We start from the raw sequence: 21,828 nt of genomic DNA, 5'->3' as shown, positions 1-21,828 counted from the left end.
GTCAGAAACAGGATTTAAACCTTTAAGCTTCAATTAAAATTTGACAGTGGAGCTGTCTGCTTGTTGAAGTAACTGAAAGAGTTTTTCTTTCATACTTTTACACTACAGGAACTTTAGTCATATTAAATTTGAACACTGTGGTATGTTCACAGGACTTTAATCTCTCTTTACATTTTTTGGTTAATCTAAGATGTGCTGTAGTATGAACCACAGTTGTGCTGAATAAGACCTTCACAGGATCACCAGTGTGACCACCAAGGCCAGCATTACACAAGTGTGAGATAAACATCTGCCATCAACGATGATAAGATTGCACAGGCTCTTGGTCTTACCCAGTGGAAGGATTTGAAAGAAACTGTATTAGAATTTAGAGCCTGTCAGAGTGCCTGTGTTATCTGATTTAGCAAAAGTTTGTAAAATGTCCTGGTTACTTTAAGCTTTTGTTAAAGCCCACTTGTTAAAAATCACAGTCCTAGTGGGTGTCTTGTTTTTCGAAAGCCAAAACCTCCTTGGTGGACAATCGAAAATGTCAATACATAGGAAACCCCCTGAATCTGGTTGATTAAGAAAAATAACTAAGTTACCCATCATTACTAATTATCTTGGACATTTGTACTTGTTTTTAACCAGATATTTAACTCTTAGTTAAGTTCCCTATTAAATCACCTCAGGTTGTAAACACATTATAAGCATGGCCCTTTTAAAAACCTTTTGGTGAAGTCTGAATTGTAGTCTCAGATTTCCACCCAGTATAGGTGCTGCTATAGCCCATCTGCTTTAAGGTTGCTGTTCATTCAGAGATGCTCTTCTGCATACCTTGGCTGTAACAAGTAGTTATTTGAGTTTCTATTGCAATCAGCTGAAAGCATTTCTATCCAGAGAAGCGCCATTCACTGGATATTTGTTCTCTTTCAGACCATTGTCTGTAAACCATAGAGATGTTTGTATAGGAAAATTGCAGGATATCAGCTTTTTCTGAAATATTCAGACAAGCCCTTCTTCTTTTGGCTGCTCCCTTTGGGTTCTCACAGCTGATCACCTGTCTCCTTCTCACCCTGTTTCTTGTATCCTCTTGTATGTCCTCCTTCACTACATCAGTGAAGCTCCTCCGAGGTGTCCCTCTTTTCCTCCTGCCTGGCAGCTCCAAATTCCAAATGTTTAGTCCAGTATATCTAGCAACCCTCATCTTCACATGTGCAAACCATCTCACGCTTGCTTCTCTAACTTTGTCTCCAAAATGCTCAACATGAGCTGTCCCTCTGATGTGTTGAGCTCCTCCAGCTCAGCTTCTTGTCTTTTAGTCAGCTGTTGCTGTTATGTGATTGGCTGATTAAATATCTGCGCTAACGAGCAGCTGTACCTAATAAAGTGGTCGGTGTTGCTTTTAGGTGAGTTAATTACTGTGGTGCTTCGGTCAGCAGGGGCGCTGTGCCGCTTCAGGTACAGGGGGCGCGTCTGCAAGGGGAAGCGGGTTTCAATTTCAAACCCAAATAGTCCGAGGGACGAGCCAGCGGCTTGTGGGAAAGCGCTAATACGAGATAGTTACACTACCGCGTTTAGTCATAGCAACTGTAACACTATTCAGACCACATCTGTATATTTGCCCCACGTCGTGGTAAAAGTGCGTTACCCGCCGTGTCTCCGCTCCAGTTTTCCGCGCCTGGGGTTGATTTTTATTCTGGATAACAAACCGTCGCCTGCCTGGCTTGCTTGCTGCAGGTGTTTTTGACGACTACGGATAGTTTACCACATTAGTTACTCACGCACATATTTACATCTTACATTTTCAACATGCCGAGGTCCAACAGGCAAAAGGAATACAAACCCGGAGATCTTGTGTTTGCTAAGATGAAGGGCTATCCACACTGGCCTGCAAGGGTAAGTAAGCGCTCGTCGTTGCATATCTCATTTCCAGCGTAGGGGTTTGGTTTTCATCTCGTTGCGCCTTAGCCGCTCGGCTCCAATCACTTGTTTACCTGCGAGGCCTGTAACAGCCGCTAGCTGCACGAGTTAGCCTAGCGCGGCGGTGCCGACCATCCACATACATACAGCTAGCCTACTGTAAACCACTGCGAATTTCTTTCTGGAGATTCATCGCAGAGTAGACACCTCTTTAACCTCCCGGGCTAACAAAATATTAATGTTTTTGCCAGTTGCTCTTTGCCGCCTTTTGTGTGCTGGTCTTTTTCGTCCCTAGGGGCCTTGTAAGGCTAACTTTGAGCTGTAACGGTTAAAACGAGCACTGTGGTAACACAGCATTGATTACTAGTTAACGGTCATGTCGTACGCAGCGTTAACGTGTGCTTCGCTGCAAAGATGGGCTGCTACTAAGCCACTTTGTGAGTTAGCAGCTCGCTAAATATAAGTTCAAACCGCCCCCCTTTCTTTTTAACTGTTGCTTTACAGACTAATGGCTACTTGTGAAGCCAAATGCTGTGGTACTTTGTAAACACGCCTGCCCAAACGTTTCGAGAGATGGCAACTCGTAAAGTCGAAATTAGTTCCATTACGTTAAAAAAAATGCTCCATGGTAATAAAAATAGTCACGTAAGACTATAACGTAATGTCTAACTGGCACTGCGGTCAGCATTTTCCTTGTCATTCAAAAGAAAAAAGTGAGAAAATGAAGGGAAAAGCTGCTCTTGGAGCACTTTTAAGTCATGCTTTATACCAAATAAATAAAAAAGATGATTAATGCAACCAATACGTTAGTGCATGCTGCATTACAACTGAAGCAGGAAAATGTGAAAGCGAAGCAGCATGTAATCCCATCAGCCACATCTGTCTTGTGCAGTTGAAAAGGAAAACTTAGATTGCAGTTTTCAGTCAGTGTTTCTGCCCTTTGGTTTAGCAGCCATTCATAAAAGTCAACTAACTGTGTCTACCTGCTTTAAAAAAAATCACTGTTCATTCATTTAAAGAAGAAATATATAAAAAGAAATGCTCTATAATCTGCACTACACCACCTAGTATCTGTTTTGATCTCTGCATCTTCCCTCCTTTTTCTCGGTCTTATCACCCCTGCCTCATGTCAACAGGCTATAAGCCCGGCCCCACCTATCCTGACACAGTAGTCCTATCTGGGGATGCCAAAAGGCCTGTGTGGCAGAGGCAGAGCCACGCCACGATTGTCTATCATAAGAGTGATTACCTGTGCCGCTGCGTAGTGCTGTGCTAATTTAAAAGCATGTAAAAAAATTGGCATGTCCGAGCCAAACACTGTGCTGAAAGATGGTAAACAGTAAAACTTTCTCCAGGGAGTTTGTGGGTGCATCAAGATGTGTAATATGTTTCAAAAACTGCGTGTTATTTAGTACTGTACAAGAATTTGCAGGTCTTTGAACCTAATTTAGCTTTACTGTTTAAACTGTTTGTTCATAATGAATTATTTGGAGTATTTATCCAGGATCTAACCTAAAGGCATCATTTGCACAAGTTTTCCATTCTTATATACGGTGCATTATTTTATGATGAAATAAATTTGTGTAACAGCGCGCAAGTATTACTAATGTTTGTATTTGTGGTTTTATAGAGAAATGACCTAACTCTTTTGCCTATCGTTTAACTTTAGAATAATTTTAGTATTTATTAAAGTATTGAGGTGATTGATTTGGGGGGTTTTGCCAGCTTTCCTTTTAAAACAACTGTGTTGCTAATTCACAGATTGACGAGTTACCCGAAGGAGCTGTAAAGTCGCCTTCAAACAAGTACCAAGTGTTCTTTTTTGGAACACATGAGACGTGAGTATTTTTCCATTAATGTTGTCACTTTTTAATTTTTTCACGTGGATGCAAAATGGGAAGAAACTTGGATCATTTGTCAAAACTTTTTTTAAAAAAGGGGTGTGTACATATTTTATTTTAAAAAACTAATAACTGACTGTTGTAGGGCCTTCCTGGGGGCCAAGGATTTGTCCCCATATGATGAATGCAAGGAGAAGTTTGGAAAAGCAAACAAGAGGAAAGGATTTGCTGAGGGACTCTGGGAGATTGAGAACAACCCCACGGTCACGCATGAAGGCTATGAGGTAAGTAGATATGAAGGCCACTGAGGTTAGATTTACATTGTGTTGATTGATGTATCCTATTTTAGCTTGGACACCTGCTGATTTATACCAGTGATTATCACACTTCAGCTCATCTAATTGTTGCCAATTTGGTGATTATCGACTTTATAGCCCACAAATCCAGTGACTTTGTGAACAAGGGTTTGCCAGTTGTGACCTGTAAGGCGCACCTCTGTCTGCTCTGCCCAATGAGTGGCAAAGACGAGCAAGCAGCAGCACAAGTTGTGGTTTGTGGTTTGTACTGTGTGAGAGAATATTGAAAGGGGGAAATAGCATAAGCGGGATGTTTTTCTAAACTGGCTTGAAACACAAAGAGCTGGTTTGATTCTACACCACCGCCTGTTCAGCGGCCACATTTGCTGATTTGTTTTGGTTTGCTGAATTTATTTTCAACATGTAAACACTTTCCGGAAGTAATTTGGGTAGAAGGACTGCTACAGAGTTGGGTGAGAGCAAAGATTGTTATAAGTAACTAAAGCCAAACTAAAAGTGGGTGTGAAAAAATATCATAAATGAAAAGTGAAACAATGTTATGTGCATAATTACTGAAATGGCATTGTACAGAGAAAATATCTTTTAATTTTAATCTGAAATATGTCCTCTCAGCAAGCACAAACAGGCTCTGGTGCAACTGTTCATTGATACTGGAATGTCTCAGGGATTTTTAACATTGTGTATTACTGTGTTGTTTTAAACTTATTAAATTTTACAATCTGACAAATACCCAAATACACCCATGCTATAGTAAACTAACTAAAACTAGCACTGAAACTAATAAAAAGAACTGCTAAAATTAAACAATAAAACTAAACAGCAACTAAATCTCATTGAAAATGAACTGAAACCACATTGAGTTGAAAGCACAACTGAAAATACAAATACAAAACTGTAATGACTCTGATCAGAGCACACTCTGCTGGACAAACTATGTAATGTAACCATTTATCAGTTACTCTCAAAGCTCACTCAGCTGTTTATCTGGAAGTTTAACCTCTACTACGTCACTAGTGATACTGTCACACCTTGCCATTGATGGATAGATCTAGACTTAGTTTCCCCATGTTTCACTAATGTGCAACTCTTTGCCTGTAGTCATCGAAGAAGGACAACACATCAGAAGGAGCAGGGGATACGGGCAGTTCAGAAAAAGCAGATGCAGAAGGCAGTAGTGACGAGGACGAAGGAGCCCTGGTCATTGACGAGAAAAATGAGAGGGGAGGAACCAAACGAAAAGCAGAGGAGTCCACAGAGGTGAGGTTAAACCTGACTCACAGTCCAAGTTCACTGTAAAGCTGTCTGATGCTTATCAAACTTTTAATAGACCTCTCCGAAGCGGCCAAAGGATTCAGAAGCGGAAGGTGATTCTAAAGTAGACGGCAACCAGTCTAACATGGAGCCCAAGCTCAACGATGTGGCTGGACCCAAGGCGACTGCTCCTAGTGAGTCGAAACCAGAGGCCCAGGAAAATGCAGCAGAGAAGGTAAAACCCTCTTATTCGTTTTGGTTACCTGGGAAACATCCCTTAAAATGGACTCGTGGTGAGTTTGCTTTTTCATAAGAGAGGAAAAATACATGCATATTCACATCAAAAAGTGGGGCAGGTGCTCGGCCAAGAAAATGTGTCAGCAGTTCAATTTTACCTGAACATACCTGGCCTTCCTCAGACCATCTGAATCAAAATAAATTAACAATGAAAAAACAAAGTAGAATACTAATAATTCAACAAGTTTGTCTGTTTTGGCAGGTGTTTAATGGATAAAGATGGAAACTTTTCTGAAGCCACCAAAACACCAGCAAAACCTGAAGCCATTCCACATGAAAACGTAGCTGTTTCCATGTGCTGTGGCCTTTTGTCCACATGTAAACGCTGTTATATAGCAGTAAAAGCCAGTTTCTGCAGTTATACGTGGACAAGGAAGAAGTCCACATGTGCCTTCTTCCTCATTTTACGTACTTTTGAAAGTATTGGAACACTGTTCAGGTGTTTTCAGTCCAACTGCCATTAAGTGCATAAAGTCAATGTCGTAGTCATGCAGTCTGCTTTTGCAAACATTTGTTAAAGAATGGCTCATTCTAAAGATCTCACTGAATTAGTGTGGTACTGTAATAGGATGTCACTATTTCAACAAGTCAATTTGTGAAATTTCCTCCTCTCTGGATATTTTGCAATCAACTGTAAGTTGTATAAGTGCAAAGTGAAAGTGTTTAAGAATCACAGCAGCTAAGTCATGTGAAGATGGAGAGCAGATTGCTGAATGTGGAGTGCATAAAACGCTCTGCTGATTCAGTAACTTCAGAGATTAAACCTCCTCTGGCGTTAACATCAGCACAAAACCTGTGCACTGGGAGCTTTGTTGCCGAGAAGCTGCTGTAGGTTTACTTTTTTGGTGGAACAGCACTTTTGTCCATATAGTGTATTGTTGTTTTGGGGGTTTTTGTTTGTTTTTTAAACATGTGGAAAAGTTCTGAAACTTCTGAAAATTAGTTAAGGAAACTGTCTACACACAAAAAATTATTAATATAAAAAGCCAGTGCTTACCATCATGTATTTTAAATAAACTTGATGTATCAGTAATATAAAAAGTACATTCTCCACGTCTTTTTGAATTTCAGGCGGTGGATGAAAATAAAATGAAATAAATTCTTTAATTGCTTTTCCCTCTTGTTCCCACAGCCTGCGACAGACAGCGCTTAACATCGACTCAGAAGAAAACCACGAACCTTTGACGCTTTTCTCTGGAATTTAAGCATCAACACAATTACCTGCAGGATGCCAGATTTCAGCCGTTTAATTAATAAGAGAATTTTAAAACAAACAAATAAATTAAAAAAAAAAAACAACATAAATGTTTGTATTGAGAGACAAACAAATACTCATTTGCCATTTTTTGGGATATCATATATCCCAGAAAGAAAAAGTTTGCTAATCTGATTTCAAAACAATTGAATTGAGCACTTTAGGGCTCATTTATAAATGGGATTTTGGTGTGTATATATTTTTTATTTCTAAGTGCAATTACAACGACTGAATGCTAGGTGTCAAAACATTTTTCAGCTTAGAGGGGATAAACACTGAATATATGGTAAATTTAAGAAACAAACAAACATTAAAATCACAAGGAAAAAACCATTTATTTGACAAATGCTCCCATTTGATGGTTTTAAAAAGTAGATATTGTACAGGCGATAGAACAAATTTTCATCAATGCTCTTAGCTTAAGTTCATAATTTTACTGCTTCCATTTGTATCACCTAGCTTTTCAGCCTCATTTAAATAATTTATTCATTCATTGGAAATATGATTGAATATTCAGAGGTTGTTTGTTTGTGTTTTTTTTTTTTCTGCCCCCGTTAATCATCGTCTGTTTTGCCCTACAACATTTGTTGTTTCAGTGTGTATGCTTGATTGCGAGTGACCAAAGTACGTGATTCATTTCACAGGAACCCATATGTGGAATTAATTATGTAAACCCCTTTTGAGAAAAGCAAATTTAGGATTTAAGCCCCTCTGCTACTCAGTTTAGGCTTCAGTCATGCAGGCCTAGAAACCAGTTGGCAACTATCTGGCAACCACTTAAATGTGTATTCCCAATCACTTGGTGAGAAGTTTCTGGCAGTTGCAAGGTGAAACTGATTGCAAAGAAATATACGGCGCTGCACTGAAAACCTGCTTTGCGTGCTCTCAAGTTGCTGTACTTGTGTAGAAGATGCCGACTTGTCTGCAGACATTTGTCACCTAGTTGCGTAGCTGTAGTAAAACACAACTCAGAAACTGAGACTGTTCCCCAAAGATGTTGGGTGCAAACTTGTATTCTGAAGTCGGAACGTTCTTCATTTCCACTTTGTGTCAAACTTTCAAAAAGTTTCACTTCCGCAGAACCATTAGTTGGCAAGTGTTTGCAGACAACTCGGTGTCTCCCTCCCAAACTACAGTAGACTGTGGTAATCTGCTAGTAACCAAATTAATCACAAGGAGGGATTAATTGTAATTCTAACAGATCTAGAATTAGTGACTAAGCCCATGAACACAAGAGTCAAGATAGAAAGCTGTTTTCCCAGAATTCAATAGGACCAGAAGTCTATTTATAATTACAGTTCAGATAGAATGCAGATTTAGGGCACTTCCACGTTAGCTTCATCCATGTCTTTTACTGATATCAGCTAGAAACAACCGCTCGCCAAATGGTCAGAGAGTGCACGTTTCTTCTTGGTGACCGGAGGTTGCTTGGGAGTTACCGACCTGTCCCTAGGCCTGTGTGACTGAGGCCTTACGTAAGGAGACATTCCTGAGTGATGTTCTGTCTGAGCAGAATCTTTAAACTTTAGCATCAGGTTTCCCAAACATCGATTAATTCTAGTGGCAGACTTGGAAAAAAATTTAGAAAAAAATGCTGGTGTAGGCTTAATCCTTATCTGGGGAAATTGAGCCTTAAAGGTAATGTGGAGCAGTGGTAATGACTGCAAGGGAAAGGTTGTTGGCATCACCCCTCCATGTGGAAATTATCTGGAAAAGTCTTCTAAAACTCAGTTTCATGTTGTGATTTCATGTTTAGCTTACAGTAGTTCCACTGTTGCTTGAAGCTGTTGAAAAAAAACCAAACTTGTGTTCAGAAATGTATTCTCGACACCTTCGAAACGAGTCGCTGATCTGGACTGCACAAAGTGAGATTCATTGAAAGAAACAAGAAACTGAATATGGGTAAATACAGAGAGTTAACCATTTGTAAATCTTCAGTTTATGACTTTCTTTTCTTGGTTTCCCACCCTCTTAACTGGAATACTAATCTGTTTTACTTCAGTGGTCTTATTATTTTGACTGTGAAACAAAGTTGTGACGTGTTTTATTCCAACATCTGTTTAGACGACATGTTCAGAATATGGTGTTATTTTCCACTGTAACAGTATCCCAAGGGGTTCGGGCCCTTTCACCCACGCCATTTGGATGTCATCGTCATCGCTTCAGTGTTCTTTCATGTAATTAGCAGCGTTAGCTGATAGTTTATCACACTATGAACTTTTAAGGGAAAGCTCAGCTCTGAATGTTGTGTCGAAGATGGCCACCTTCCCATCGCCACACCGCTGATTTAAAAACCTTAAAATGGTCAAAGGCCGGATCTGGAGGTTATTCAAAAGTTTAATTTGGAATTAAAGTGTAAAACTTTGTTTTGTTGTTGTTGTTGTTGGGGTTTTTTTTGGGGGGGGGGGGGAATTAGCCTTCTGTTACTTTTGGAAGCTGCCATTCATCTTAATCTGCTGCTTTGTTTACTATTGTAGTTGCCAGACCATTTAATAAACATGTTGATTACAAAAAACCACTTGTTTCTGCCTTACTTAAACTAATCTAGAGTATCAGCTTTCTGGTAAGAACCTAAAACAGTCACATTAGTTGTGTTTGGTTTTAACGATCAGGATTGTCTATTTTTGAGTCAGTACGGTGCCTGCTGAAAACCAAGTATTATGTGGGATCTGTTGCTCTAAATTGAGCTCAGAGCATGGAAAAGGCTACTGTAACTTTACAGAACAACTAAAACTAATTACTTGTTTCACATCTAATTATTGTCTGATTAAAAAAATGCAGGAAATTAACAATGGAACGTGTTTTGTGTCTCTATGCAGCTGCCACAAATAATTTGCTGCTGACGCAGAGCCTCTGTGCGGTTCGGCCCCAAAGGCTGTGGTAGCTGAACTAGTTTTGTTGTTACGTAACGTGTCCTGACAGCTCTGAGTTTGCCGTGGGGTTAGGTTAAGCACAAGTTGTTTTAACTACTGCAATAGGGCGCAGATCCAACCGTGGGCTGAAACTTATTTTGGAATGTGGTGTGGTGTCTGTTCATCCGGCTCTCAAGATTAATGACTGTGTCTGTGCTTACACAGATTATCTTTATTGTCTGTCTTTGCAACCCAGAAAGGTAAAAATCTGTCTTTCGCTTGCAGCAAACATGGATGTTTACCAAAATCCAAGGTCAAGGACAAACAGTCACATGTATGATTGCAGGTTTGCATAAATGACAGCCTCCTCTCTTGTGCTTAAATATCACTCGTGCTTGTCACAGTGACATAGCAGTGAGGCTTGTAATCACGGCCTGCATCTGCCTCAGTGGGTGGCCTTGAAATTAAATATTTCCACACTGAGCCATTCAGGTTTTACACATAACCTTTTGGAATCAGCAAAAATGTAGCAGCAAATCCATACACCCACCAACCACTTCATTAGGTACACCTTGCTAGCACCAGGTAGGACCAACTTTTGCCTTCAGAGCTGCTTTAATTCTTCATGGTATTAATTCAATGAGGTGCTGGAAGCATTCCTCAGATATTTTGTCAGCTGCTCATCCATGATGTGAATCTCCCCTTCTACCAGTGTTCAGGAAAGTGGTCTGAGATTATTTGAACATTGTGAGATGGTGCATTAAGCTGCTGTGGTTGTAATAAGTGGTTATTTGAGTTACTGTTTCCCATCAGCTCAAAGCAGTATAGCTGTTCTTTTCTTTGCTGCTCACTGGATATTTTCTTGTTTCTTGTTTACAGATGGTTGTGTGTGAAAATCTCAACAGATCAGCAGCTTCTGAAATACTCAGACCAACAGTTGTGCCATGTTCAAAGTCAGGGAAATCACCTTATTTCTTCATTCTGCTGCTCAGTTTGAATTTCATCCGGTCATGTTGACCATGTCTACATGCCTAAATGAGTTGCTGCCTCGTGATTGGCTGCATATCAAGCCAGGTCAAGACGACCTGTGTTAATGAACATTTGAACAGGTGCACTATTGAAGAAGCTGGTGAATGTAGATGCAGCTATAAAATGCAAGATTTGGTTTAAATATCATGAACACAGCTGAAAATGAGCAGATACAGTATGTTTTTCAATACAAAAGTAAAATATCGTTAAATTTGATCTGCTAAGAATGTTGCATAGACAAGCTTGCATGTGTAAAGGACAAAAAAATTACACACACACACACACACACACACACACACATACACACACACACACACACACACATATATATATATATATATATATATATATATATGTATGTATGTATCTAAAATCTGAAAGTCAGTTTTTAAAAATTTGTTTTCTAAAAATACACATTGCTAATGTTTTGTGCTGGAATTTTTGAAAATGGCATTCATTCAAAAACATTTTAAGTTTAATTGTCTTAGACACATTTGCCTTACTTAATTTTAAAACGTTTTCTCTTGGTGTTATCTTTTATTTAAAAAGGTAATAAAATATTGCGTTCTTTATTGAGTCCTCTTAGTATTGTATGGTTTGAATATACTGAGCAGCAGCTGTAGCAGTGTGAAGGTCATCTTGCCCAAAGCGGCTTGCTATGCCTGCATCCTGCCCACATATCGGTCAATTTAGCAACTGCGCATGCGTGAGCCCTGTTGCGACCCTCCTGTCCAGTAGGTGGCGCTACCGGTAGGTTCCTGTAGGTGTCAGCTCCGCTACATGTGTCATTGACATCAACAGAGGGTAAGTGATTTCTGCATGACTTTCTTTTATTGTATTTTAATACATCTACTTTTAGGGTTGTACTTAAAAAATTAGGCAGATGTCTCATTTGTGAAATGTTTGTGTGTACGAAAACGGCGGCGAGTTAGCCGCTCTAGGCTAACGTTACTGATAGCATAATTCTTATTAGCCTAGCTTGCGTTGCTTGTGTGTATGGCTGCTAGCCTCTTGGAAAAAAAAAAAAAAACTCAGTACCCTTGTTTCACTTGCAGCACAATGAGGCTGACCGCTCTGCTGTCGATGGCAGCCAGGGTCATTGTGCCCAAAGATTACCGTTACGGCACCAACAGGCCGTGGACAGCCGCTGCTAAAAGGTTAAATCCACCGGGGAAGAGGAGGAGGAAGGTGTTTGTTGAGCCGATAGCGCCAGAGGAGTGGTCTGTGCTCAAAGGGGACACGGTGAGAAAACATCTTTTGGGACACAGCTGTCAAGCTTTCATCTGACTCATATTGCGCAAATATTTTTCTTTATATTGATAGGTTTAAATTGTCTAATGTTCACGGTTTGGTGTAAAGCTTTCCAAACTTTCACTCCACAATTAAGTGCTAATAGAAAAGCACAATATAAGAAGCAGTCCACTCACCATTTATATGTTCTAAAACCAAGAAGAAACACAGAGCTTTGCAATACATAGTAGAAAAAAAAATCTATACAAGGCAACAGATAATGAGGATAATATAAAAATTAAGTCCAGTATGTGTTCATGTGATTTATCTGTATGTTGATAAAGTTTTAATCTGTAATACAGCTAATGCTAATAATGTTGTAATTACTTTGGTGTAGCCACAACTGATAGAGTCAGGAGAAGTAACATACATCTGTTGTAAACATGAAAACTAATTTAGGAAAATTCAGTCAGTGAATTGGTAAAATATTTTCTGGCCAAACCAGCAAAAGTGGTACAGTAACAAAAAAGTATATTCATTTTATTTAAAGTGGTAAATTTCCTACATAGAGTTTAAATGTTTGCTTTCAATTTCTCAGGTTGAGATTCTGAAAGGCAATGACAAGGGAAAGCAGGGGAAAGTTATCCAAGTCTTCAGACGCAGAAACTGGGTCATCCTGGAGGGACTGAACACAGTAAGGAAGTGTTGTTTTTTTATTTGTTTATTGAGAAATTAATATGTGCATTATAGATTTTGCTGTTGAAATGTAAGTTACATGCCTTTTATTGAGTGAGCATTGTGTAAGTGTTGGGAGAAGATGTATTCCTACAAAAAGGTTTCAGCATACACTTGAACTGTCCTGGACATGATTACATTACAGATTTTTTCATTTCCCCCAAAATTAAATTAGCTGTTCCATTTCTTTTTTAGCTCTTTTAAAAATGCTTCATACTTATCTTGTTCCTCCACCAGGTGGAGCCAGATGTCTGGGATGTGGGTGGTCAGGGTGTAGCTGCAGACAAAGCGCACCATTGAAAGCCTTTTGGCCTTCATCTGTTTGCATTTTGTGACTTTTAAATGGGAGAACTGTGAACTTTATTTTCCCATCGTAGCATCACAGGTATATTGGAAAAACTGCAGATTACCGTGGGACGTACATTGCCAGTGAGGCTCCCATCCTGGTCCGTGATGTTGCCCTCGTTGACCCCTCAGACAGGTATGCTGAACTCTGCCTCAGTCCTAACATCTGTTGCTATGCTTATGCAGAACCTTAAAATAGATGGACCACGGGTTAGCTCTCAGTCTTAGTTTGGCAAATAACAAAAAACAAATAAAAAAAATAGTTAATTTTTGTAACTGTAAGTGTTAAAACTTACAGCTGTAATAGATTTTAACATAAGATTTTCTAGTGAAAAAACAGCAATCTTTAATCTCTGTGCATCTGTACAATTTTCTTTTCTTTTACAGCACCATTAAAATAATTGTGATAACACAGCAATCTAAAGTCAAAAAATAGTTCACCTTTTTTTTTTCTTTCCTTTTCCATTTAAATGCTCCTGCTCTTTGGCATCTTTCCAGACCAGTTTTAACTTACTGATCTCGATCTTACAGGAAACCCACTGAGGTCGAGTGGAGGTTCACAGAAGAGGGTGATAGAGTCCGAGTGTCGCTCAGGACGGGGAGAATCATCCCGAAACCAGTTGTGGAGCGACGAGATGGCATTGTGCCGCAGCAGTGGAAAGGTAAGGGTCTGTGTGTGTGTGTGTGTGTGTGTGTAAATTTCAGTAGCCATTTTATTTCAGGGGTTGCTTAGAGTCGTCACATTAAGACCAGCTGTTGTTTATTTTTCCGCCTGTTCAGACCTCTGTTTTTAAGTGATCCAGTTCAACTGTTTTGAAGTGGAAGAAATATTTCTTTCTAAACTTGAACGCACATAGGCAGGACTGTTTTTGCTAGTGCAGAACCAGTACACTATTTATTTCAAGTTCTTCTTGCGTGAAACTAAAAGTTTTCTGTTTGTCCAACAAAGTGATAGAAGTGTCTGATGATTGAAAAAATAGTTGGTGTCAATTGAAACGATGCATTCTGCTTTCACAGATGGACCTAAAGATACCAGTCCCGAAGATGCTCTTGAAAAGACATACATACCATCTCTGAAAACCCTGGAGGAGGAGGTCATGGAGAAACTCGGTATCCAGGAGAACAGGAGGCACCGAACGTCCTACTGGTACTGACCAGACAAATCAGAGACGCTTAGCCTCCCCTTTGTGCTGACCAGTTTTCACAGGAACTCTGGACATACCTTGTTCTGGAGTTGAGCAGAAGGTCAGGTCAAACAGAGACTGTGAAGATACCAAGTGGAGGCTGTACGGACTCTTAACAAACTGCTGCACCATGAAAATGATTAAGAAAACAATATGAGGAAGTGAAGTCAGACTGCAGTTCACTTAGGTGTCACTTTGTTTCTTTATAGTGTTGTGAATAAATGTCAGACTAAAGTGTTTGCATTTTCATGTGGAAAATCACAATCACGGGGTGTCAAGTTTAAAGATTTCATACAAAAAAACCCCCAATGATCCTTGTTGCCCATCTTTGTGTCAAACTTGTTTGGATACAAACCTATGAGGTAATAATATTGGTGTTTAAGACACGCTCCCTCGTGTGACTAAAAATTAGTTTATGCAGGTTTTCAACAGTCAAAGCTAATGATTAGCCAATCGGCATCATGGGTGGGACAACTGATGTTGTCGAGCTCAAATGAAGGATGAGTGATAACAGAAGCACAGACAGTAGAAAGGGAATTCTTGCAGCAATTTACTGAAACATGCAAACATACATGAAAATGCAGTACATAAGACACAGTTTGTATAATTCTAACAAGCTCGAGTCAATGTTTGGTGCGACTTCCTTTATTCTTCAACACAGCCTGTTCTCCAGACTTCTTGAAGGACATTCAAAGCTCTTCTTTGGGTGTTGGCTGCCTTTTGTTCTGCTCTCTGTCAAAATGATCCCACACATCTTCAGTAATTTGGGGGTCCGGATTCCAAGGGAGGCCGAACCACGACTGATAGCGAAAGTTTATCTATCCAGCTATGCTTTTGCTGCATTGGGTTTGTGTTTGGGTCCCTTTAGACAGTCACTGTTGTCCTGCTCTTCTGACGTCCTCCATACACATTGATTTGAACCAAAACTTTTCATTTCCTAAGACCTGTTGCCATTTATTTTTGGTCCAGTTCTTGTGTAAGTTGACATACCTCAGCCTTTTCTTTTCTTGCCGTTTCCCTTCTATCTGGTGAGGCTTCAGTGAACAATAGATTGATAAACTGAATGGCCAAGAGGTAAGTTGCTTATATGTACAGACCACAATAATTGGATCCCTTGAGTCAGATGCCTTTTTATCCTTGAATGATTCATAGGTCAGTGTTAAGTAGCTCAACAACCAAAAAAAACACTTCTCTGAAAATAATTAGATACAAGGACTGAACTGAAAATGAGGGAAAAATCAGCCAATGTCCAAAGAAAAACATTGAAAGACCTTTGGAAAGCCTGGAGAACTGTTTCTCAAGACCACTTTTAAAAATGTCAAGAAAATCTGGCTACCTAAAAGAAGAAACAATGGGCAGTTGAAGCACTTTTCTCTGCTCCCCTCTTACACGATTATGCTGACATGGCTACAGAACATAAAATCACATAAAACCAGGAACTTTGATTCTCTTGGTTGAGCGATTGGGATGAGAAAATCCCCTCCTTCATGGAAATGGCTAAAGTCATCACCAGAACATTTGGCACTGGTGCAAATTTCTATTATTTGCCAATAAAATTTTTTGAAACTTCTTAAATGGTTATGAATGCTCTTGACTATATCATAGAAAGAATAATATAAATGGAAACCAAAGCAGCTTATTGTAAGAAACACATTTTCTGCCACTGCTAAATCATCTGGCTCTGACTGTAGAGTCATTATCAGACTGGAGATGGAAACGCAAACCTTTTGCTGTTAGAAGCACAAAACATTAGGTAGATAATTAGTATCTGAAGCTTATTTATAATTTCAATTAAAAAGTGTTACATAAGCTTGAACAGGAGCCTTGCATTAGGAGAACAGCAATGCTCGTTCACAGCAGGCTTCATACATACAGTCTAATGTCAGAGAAGCGACAGTACTCTGGCTTTTGGCAGCATTAATAACGGTGGTGGTTACAGTCTGCTTGGATGATTCGTGAGGCTGAAAATAGCCATATTATTTTACAGAAGCCCAGACACAGAGCTCTCCAAAACTGAAAACCTTCAGACAAATGAGTCTGTCTTTCCAAAGTGTCTGGGCAACCATGTGGAGAAAGAAATGGCTCGTCAGGAGCCAACATGGACTGGGTAGTCTCAACAAAGTCCTCACTCACCTCATTTGACATTTTATGCACTGGCACTGTGTCACACCTGCGTTGTGTATCAATTTTTCATGTTTCAATTATGACCTCATTCGTGAACAACTGTAGAAACTGACAAAGGCAGAAAAAAAAGCTTTGAAACATCTATTACAGGGCTGCAGGAAGGTAAAAAGCATCTTACATTTATCACTTTACCAGTCTGTAAATCTATCCTTCTTTTGCATTAGACATCCCAGTTTCTTCACTACTTACCTATCAATATACTGGTTAAATTACCCCAATCGTGCTTAATCACATATACATGGTTTTAATTTGGTTATTTGTGATGTGGTTTAAGATGTTTAGCTAGTTTTTTCTTCCTTAACCTCTCAGCTTATTACTGCATAAGATTTGCTTCTTGCTGCAATGCTTTAACTGTAAGCTTAATTTGTTTATTACTAAAGCATTTCAGGCCCAACTGCCCAGAAGGAGCAAAAACTTCATAGTACGTTGTTTTCTTAGCTACACTTTACACTTAGTACTTTCAAGATTAGGCTCAAAACTTTACTTTTTCAATTGGCAAATTAATGATGATTCATTTAAGAAATAATGACACGCTGTTCTCACCTTCATAAGCTGCTTTTATAGGTTTAAAGTATTGGTATCGGCAATACTTGGTATCGGATCAATATCAAAATCTGCAGTATCACACAGCACTAAATTTGGCTGCCCATCATTGCCCCTGGTTGCTTTTCCTGTTAAAAGGAAGTTTTTCCTTCCCACTGTCGCCAAGTGCTTGCTCATAGGAGTGCGTTTCATTGTTGGGGTTTCCTTCTAATATTCTTGGGAATTTACCTTATACTATAAAGTGCTTTGAGGCAACTGTTGTTGTGAATTGGCGCTATATACATTTAATTATTTGAACTCAATTGAAACGGCTTGTTTCAGACACTACATGAACTGAAGTGTTGCACCAAGATTATTTTGAGCTGTGAATCATACAGTGGTGCTCTCCAAGAGTCCAAGAGGAAAAATATGGAGCTGGAATATATGATAATAGAATAATAGGCCCCATTAAAAGAGCAGTCAGCCCAAACAAAAACAGTTACTTCAGTAAAAAATATCTTAGCATTGCTATAAATATCCAGAATTATCCTTATGAATAAAATCAGCTCTAGTTTTATCTCTGATATATAAGTTTGGCAGCTTATGAAGCAAACGCAGTCTCTTTTTCCTCACTGGTTAACTGCACATATTGATTTACTAAAAGACCAACTCGACTTGCTTCCAGATCTCCAGCTGGCGAAGCAACTAGCGTCACTGCCAGGCATTGAAACAAAAAAAACCGATGTGTCACAGATAATATAATTGCATCAAAATTTCACAGTGGCTCTCCATACCCTAATTTTTGGTCAGTGCAGTCAACATCATGCAGAAAGCATGGCAAGTTGATGGTTTGGCCAGTTTGCGGGATGAGTGCAGCAGTTTTCCCAGACTCGTCCCTCCTGAACCGGTTTGCCTCTGCTGCTCTGCATCCAAGAGGGAATAAAAGCAGCCAGTCAGCGGAAACTGGGTTTTGAGGTTTTGCCTTTATGGGAGGAAAAATGATTCAAAGGCTGGTCGTCTTTCCTGTCATTTCATGAGTGTTGTACGGATTTTGCTCTGCAACTGCAGCAAGGTGAAGTAGAACCTTTATGCTGCTCCATTTGTCTGAACATTTTCCATTTACACTCACAAAAGCACAATTTTATGGCAGTCTTAACTTCTGCAGGGGAGTTTTTTTTATGTCCATCTTATAATTTGTGGTAAATTGACAGCTATGCTGGCAACCCAGTTAAATTAAACCACTTGACATGACTCAAGAAGAATTAAAACTACTTTAAATAAACTGCATGGTGGGCTCTGTGTTTTAGCTGAGTCACCCTTGCTGCTGAGCAACTTAAACTAATTAGTCCCACCTGGTGGTGCAGGCTGTATAAGAAAGAGTCATGTTCACCATCAGAGGCGTTACTGTTTGGCAGTCTAACAGGTCAGATTACATTAAAAGTGTCCAAAATGTGTCTTAAGCTTATAGACGCTGTAGCAATCGGGCACAAGCTGGTTAAAAATTTGTTTCCCAGAAAGATTTGTAACAGCTCAAACATCTGAAGACACTTTAAAACTAAATTTGAGTGCTGCTCCTGACTCAGTTGATGATCTAAGCTCAGCTACAATGTAATGATAGTGTCTAATTACAGGCTGGTTGTTTGAAGGCTGCTGGAAAATGTTAACGTTAGCTTGTATGCAGGTCTGAGGCATGGCACACATGCATGTTTAACTATGTTTGGTCTAATTTAGCTGGCTCCCAGTGGATTTTTGTGCATGAACTCAATATGTCACAATTAAAAGATGAAAAAGTCGGCAAAACACAGCTCTTCCTTCTCGTCTTGGGCTTTAATTTTCTCATCCATGCTTTGCTTTTAAGTTGTTAGGTTCATGTTAGCTGGGTCATTTAAATGCCGACCTGTAGTTCACAGAAAAAGCAACTGCATATGTTTTATTTAGATAGCAAAACAGCATCTCAGCACATTCAACATGTTCTAGGAAATGTTCCTGCAGTTAAATGTATTTCATCTATGCAGAGATGCCAGTTAAAATGTTTAAAGGTAATCTAAAGTAAACATCCCCCTCCAAATTCGTGTTGCAAGAAAAAGTTTTTTAGTATATGAGAGCCTAAAGAAATCATTTGTTACCTCTTTAACTCCTTGTCTGAATTCAGTGTAGTCTAAGTGGGAGTGGTGTAGACTGAAGCTCACTCTGTTACTAACATTACATTATTAACCATCTGACGAGGCTCTGGCATCAGTGGTGGAAGAAGTAATTTCATCCTGTTGCTAAGTAAAAGTATCCAATAACAATGCTAACTCCTGCCAGTTTTCAGTGTTTATTGTTATTATTGATATTATTATTATAGGTAGAGAAGAATTGAAATCCCTTTGCTTATTCAGGTCTGGCATATTTTACTTATATATATGAGGAGGTTTCACATGTATGAGAATGTACATTTTATATAGTCATTTGTTTTGTGTGTAAAATCTAAAAACTGATGTAGGAAACATATATATGGACACAAACACACACACACAAAAAGAATAATAACCTTTAAATGTGTCATTTAAATGTTCTAATGCTGTCTAGAAACTGTGCTATTTTGGGCTGTCTCAGACAAAAGAAATCTGATGTGGAAAAAATTGTGGTTATACCTTTAGTCATGGTTTCAGGACATGAGGTCATGTGAAGAAAGTTTTAGGACTAGAGTGCACCCTTACTGCTTACATGGGGATTAGTAAGGTTAGCAGCAGACAGATACTGCTTATCAAATGCATTTACCATGCAATGCTCAGAGAAACCCCAAGATCTACATCTCAGACTCTACAGGCCTAGGTTAGCATGTTAATTTTTAAAGTCAATGACAGCACAATTATAAAAAGACTGAAGCCTCTTCCAAGCAGAGTTTAGGTTTGCAAAGTTCCATCTGAACAAACCGCAAGACTTCTGGAACAATATCCTTTGGACAGGTGATATTGAAGTGGAGATGTTTGGGCATAATTCACAGCACCGCATTTGGTTAAAACCAAACAGAATATCACCACAAACCCTTAAACCAAATTCCAAGCACGGTGGTGGAGGCATAATGACGGGCTTGTTTTGCAGGAACTGGGCATCTTGCAGTCATTCAGCTGGCCATGAATTCCTCTGTATACCAAAGTATTTTATAGCCAAATGTGAGGCCACAGCTAACACTTGACCGAAACTGGGTCATGTAACAAGATATTGATTCAAAGCACAGCAGCAAGTCTGCAACAGCTTCAAATCTTCAGGACTGAAAACACATTAAAGCTCTGTTTAGAAACAGCAACCCAATCAATTGAAGATCCACTCCGTATTAAATCTAAATAACTTCATGAATATATTTATAAAACAATTTTTAAATTGATTTTGTTTTCTTCAGCTATTGGTAAGTCCTTGTTTTGAGTATTCATCAATGAACTGCATACTTAAAACTTTGTTACAAGTAATGGCTGTCGAAAACCTAGTGAAATATAAGATTCTTTGCCCACGCCCTGCCTGCATCTTCATTTCATGATTGTGTCACATTTGCCTTGACTCGGAGTGAGTCTCACTGCCTCAGCTCATCCGCAGGTTTGCTGTATGTAGGATGGATTTCAGAACCTTAAGTGCCAAAGTGCTCAATGACAGACACTCATAGGTGTAAGTGTGACCGCTGTCTGTTCTCCGGGCTTTGACATTTCCTTCCCAGACAGTCCCGCTGTTATCTGAGTGTGAGATTCCTCAGGTGTGCAGCATCGACTGCTGCTGCCGAGTCACAGTATGACCACTACAAAGCATCATTCACTCCCGCTGCAGAGTGCACAAGTACGCTCTAACCTTTGCTCCTTTCATGTGTGTGTCTGTTGCGTATTTCATTAACAGATGTTGTAGAACGTTGCTGAAAATACAAATTGAGTGCATCAAGCTTTAACTTTTCCACTTTGTCACATTTTACAGACTGAGATGAGCCAGCGCACACCCCACAAATGGCAGGACCAAAGCCTGACTGTGTGGTTCTCAGTGACGTTCGGTCTTTAGTGTTTCTGCTGGTTTGTGCGAAATGAAGAATAGAAAAACAGTTTTTAGATTTACAACATAAAAGCACAATATTAGCTGAAACCTCCTGCAGAACCAGGCTGAAGGAAGTGCAGCCATCTGCTACTTCATGTTATGGGTGAGGGGATAGAGACAAAATACACACTAATAACTCCTAATTAAATGTAGAGTGATGTATAAACACATAGTGAGTGAAATGAGATGAATGAAGAAGAAATAGTGGATAATGGAAACCCTCAGCAGCTTAGACTTGTTACTAAGATATTGTTCATGGTCACCTGATCCAGCCCTATATGGGCCTCATCCTGGTTTTACAGAAGAAGGACCTCAAAGCTGATGGCTCTGCCTCCCATTTAATTTTTTAAATATTCTAGGAACCACAAGTAAGACAGCATTGTGAAAGCGGAGTGCTGTGTTGAGATGATACAGTACTGTGATCCCTTTAACATAAAATTACCTTTTATGTGAATCTGAAAACAAGAGGAACTAAAATTGTCTCTCTCTAGTCTTTCATTCTTCAGCCATCATTTTGCACTTGTATCACTTACACAACATCATGAATAAGACTGTAACTGTGGACTTTTCAACCTGCCATTAATTTGTTCATTGAATAAAGGTTTTATTGTTGCTCATTTTTGCCAGGTTCTGGCAAAAATGAGCAACAATAAAACCTTTCTTCGATGAGGAGTAATCACATTTCAGAGAAGTGCTGCATATTTGGGCCTATGTGGGCTACTTATGACTCATTTATGGCACAGGACACCTGAAATCTGTTCTTTATGGGGAAGGCTAGTCTGAGACAGCCAAACATGGCCACATTTGGCTTTGAGTAAAGGCCAAATG

General features: G+C 39.4%; 2 protein-coding genes across 3 annotated transcripts; both read left to right on the top strand.

The window, feature by feature from the left end:
- Nucleotides 1–1,412: 1,412 nt before the first annotated feature.
- LOC102779439 (hepatoma-derived growth factor-like) lies at nucleotides 1,413–9,378 on the top strand. Its single transcript, XM_006787947.3, has 6 exons — nucleotides 1,413–1,878; nucleotides 3,664–3,740; nucleotides 3,889–4,027; nucleotides 5,159–5,317; nucleotides 5,388–5,546; nucleotides 6,741–9,378. The coding sequence occupies exons 1-6, from the start codon at nucleotides 1,792–1,794 to the stop codon at nucleotides 6,759–6,761; spliced, it is 642 nt and encodes a 213-aa protein (XP_006788010.1). The 5' UTR covers nucleotides 1,413–1,791; the 3' UTR covers nucleotides 6,762–9,378.
- Nucleotides 9,379–11,439: 2,061 nt separating this feature from the next.
- On the top strand, nucleotides 11,440–14,475 carry mrpl24 (mitochondrial ribosomal protein L24). 2 transcript variants are annotated; one of them, XM_006810206.3, is made up of 6 exons: nucleotides 11,440–11,548; nucleotides 11,800–11,986; nucleotides 12,573–12,668; nucleotides 13,087–13,190; nucleotides 13,586–13,716; nucleotides 14,072–14,475. In XM_006810206.3, the coding sequence occupies exons 2-6, from the start codon at nucleotides 11,804–11,806 to the stop codon at nucleotides 14,206–14,208; spliced, it is 651 nt and encodes a 216-aa protein (XP_006810269.1). In that variant the 5' UTR covers nucleotides 11,440–11,548; nucleotides 11,800–11,803; the 3' UTR covers nucleotides 14,209–14,475. The 2 variants fall into 2 exon arrangements, with proteins under 2 accessions (XP_006810269.1, XP_087691416.1); XM_087835290.1 differs by lacking the exon at nucleotides 11,440–11,548 and having other exon boundaries at nucleotides 11,726–11,986.
- The last annotated feature ends 7,353 nt before the right edge of the window (nucleotides 14,476–21,828 follow it).

The sequence above is a fragment of the Neolamprologus brichardi genome, chromosome 22 (assembly GCF_056152115.1).
Source record: "Neolamprologus brichardi isolate AB-2024 chromosome 22, ASM5615211v1, whole genome shotgun sequence".
Taxonomy (NCBI): domain Eukaryota; kingdom Metazoa; phylum Chordata; class Actinopteri; order Cichliformes; family Cichlidae; genus Neolamprologus; species Neolamprologus brichardi.
The sequence above is the reverse complement of the archived record's forward strand: the minus strand, read 5'-3'. Positions and strand labels throughout refer to the sequence as shown.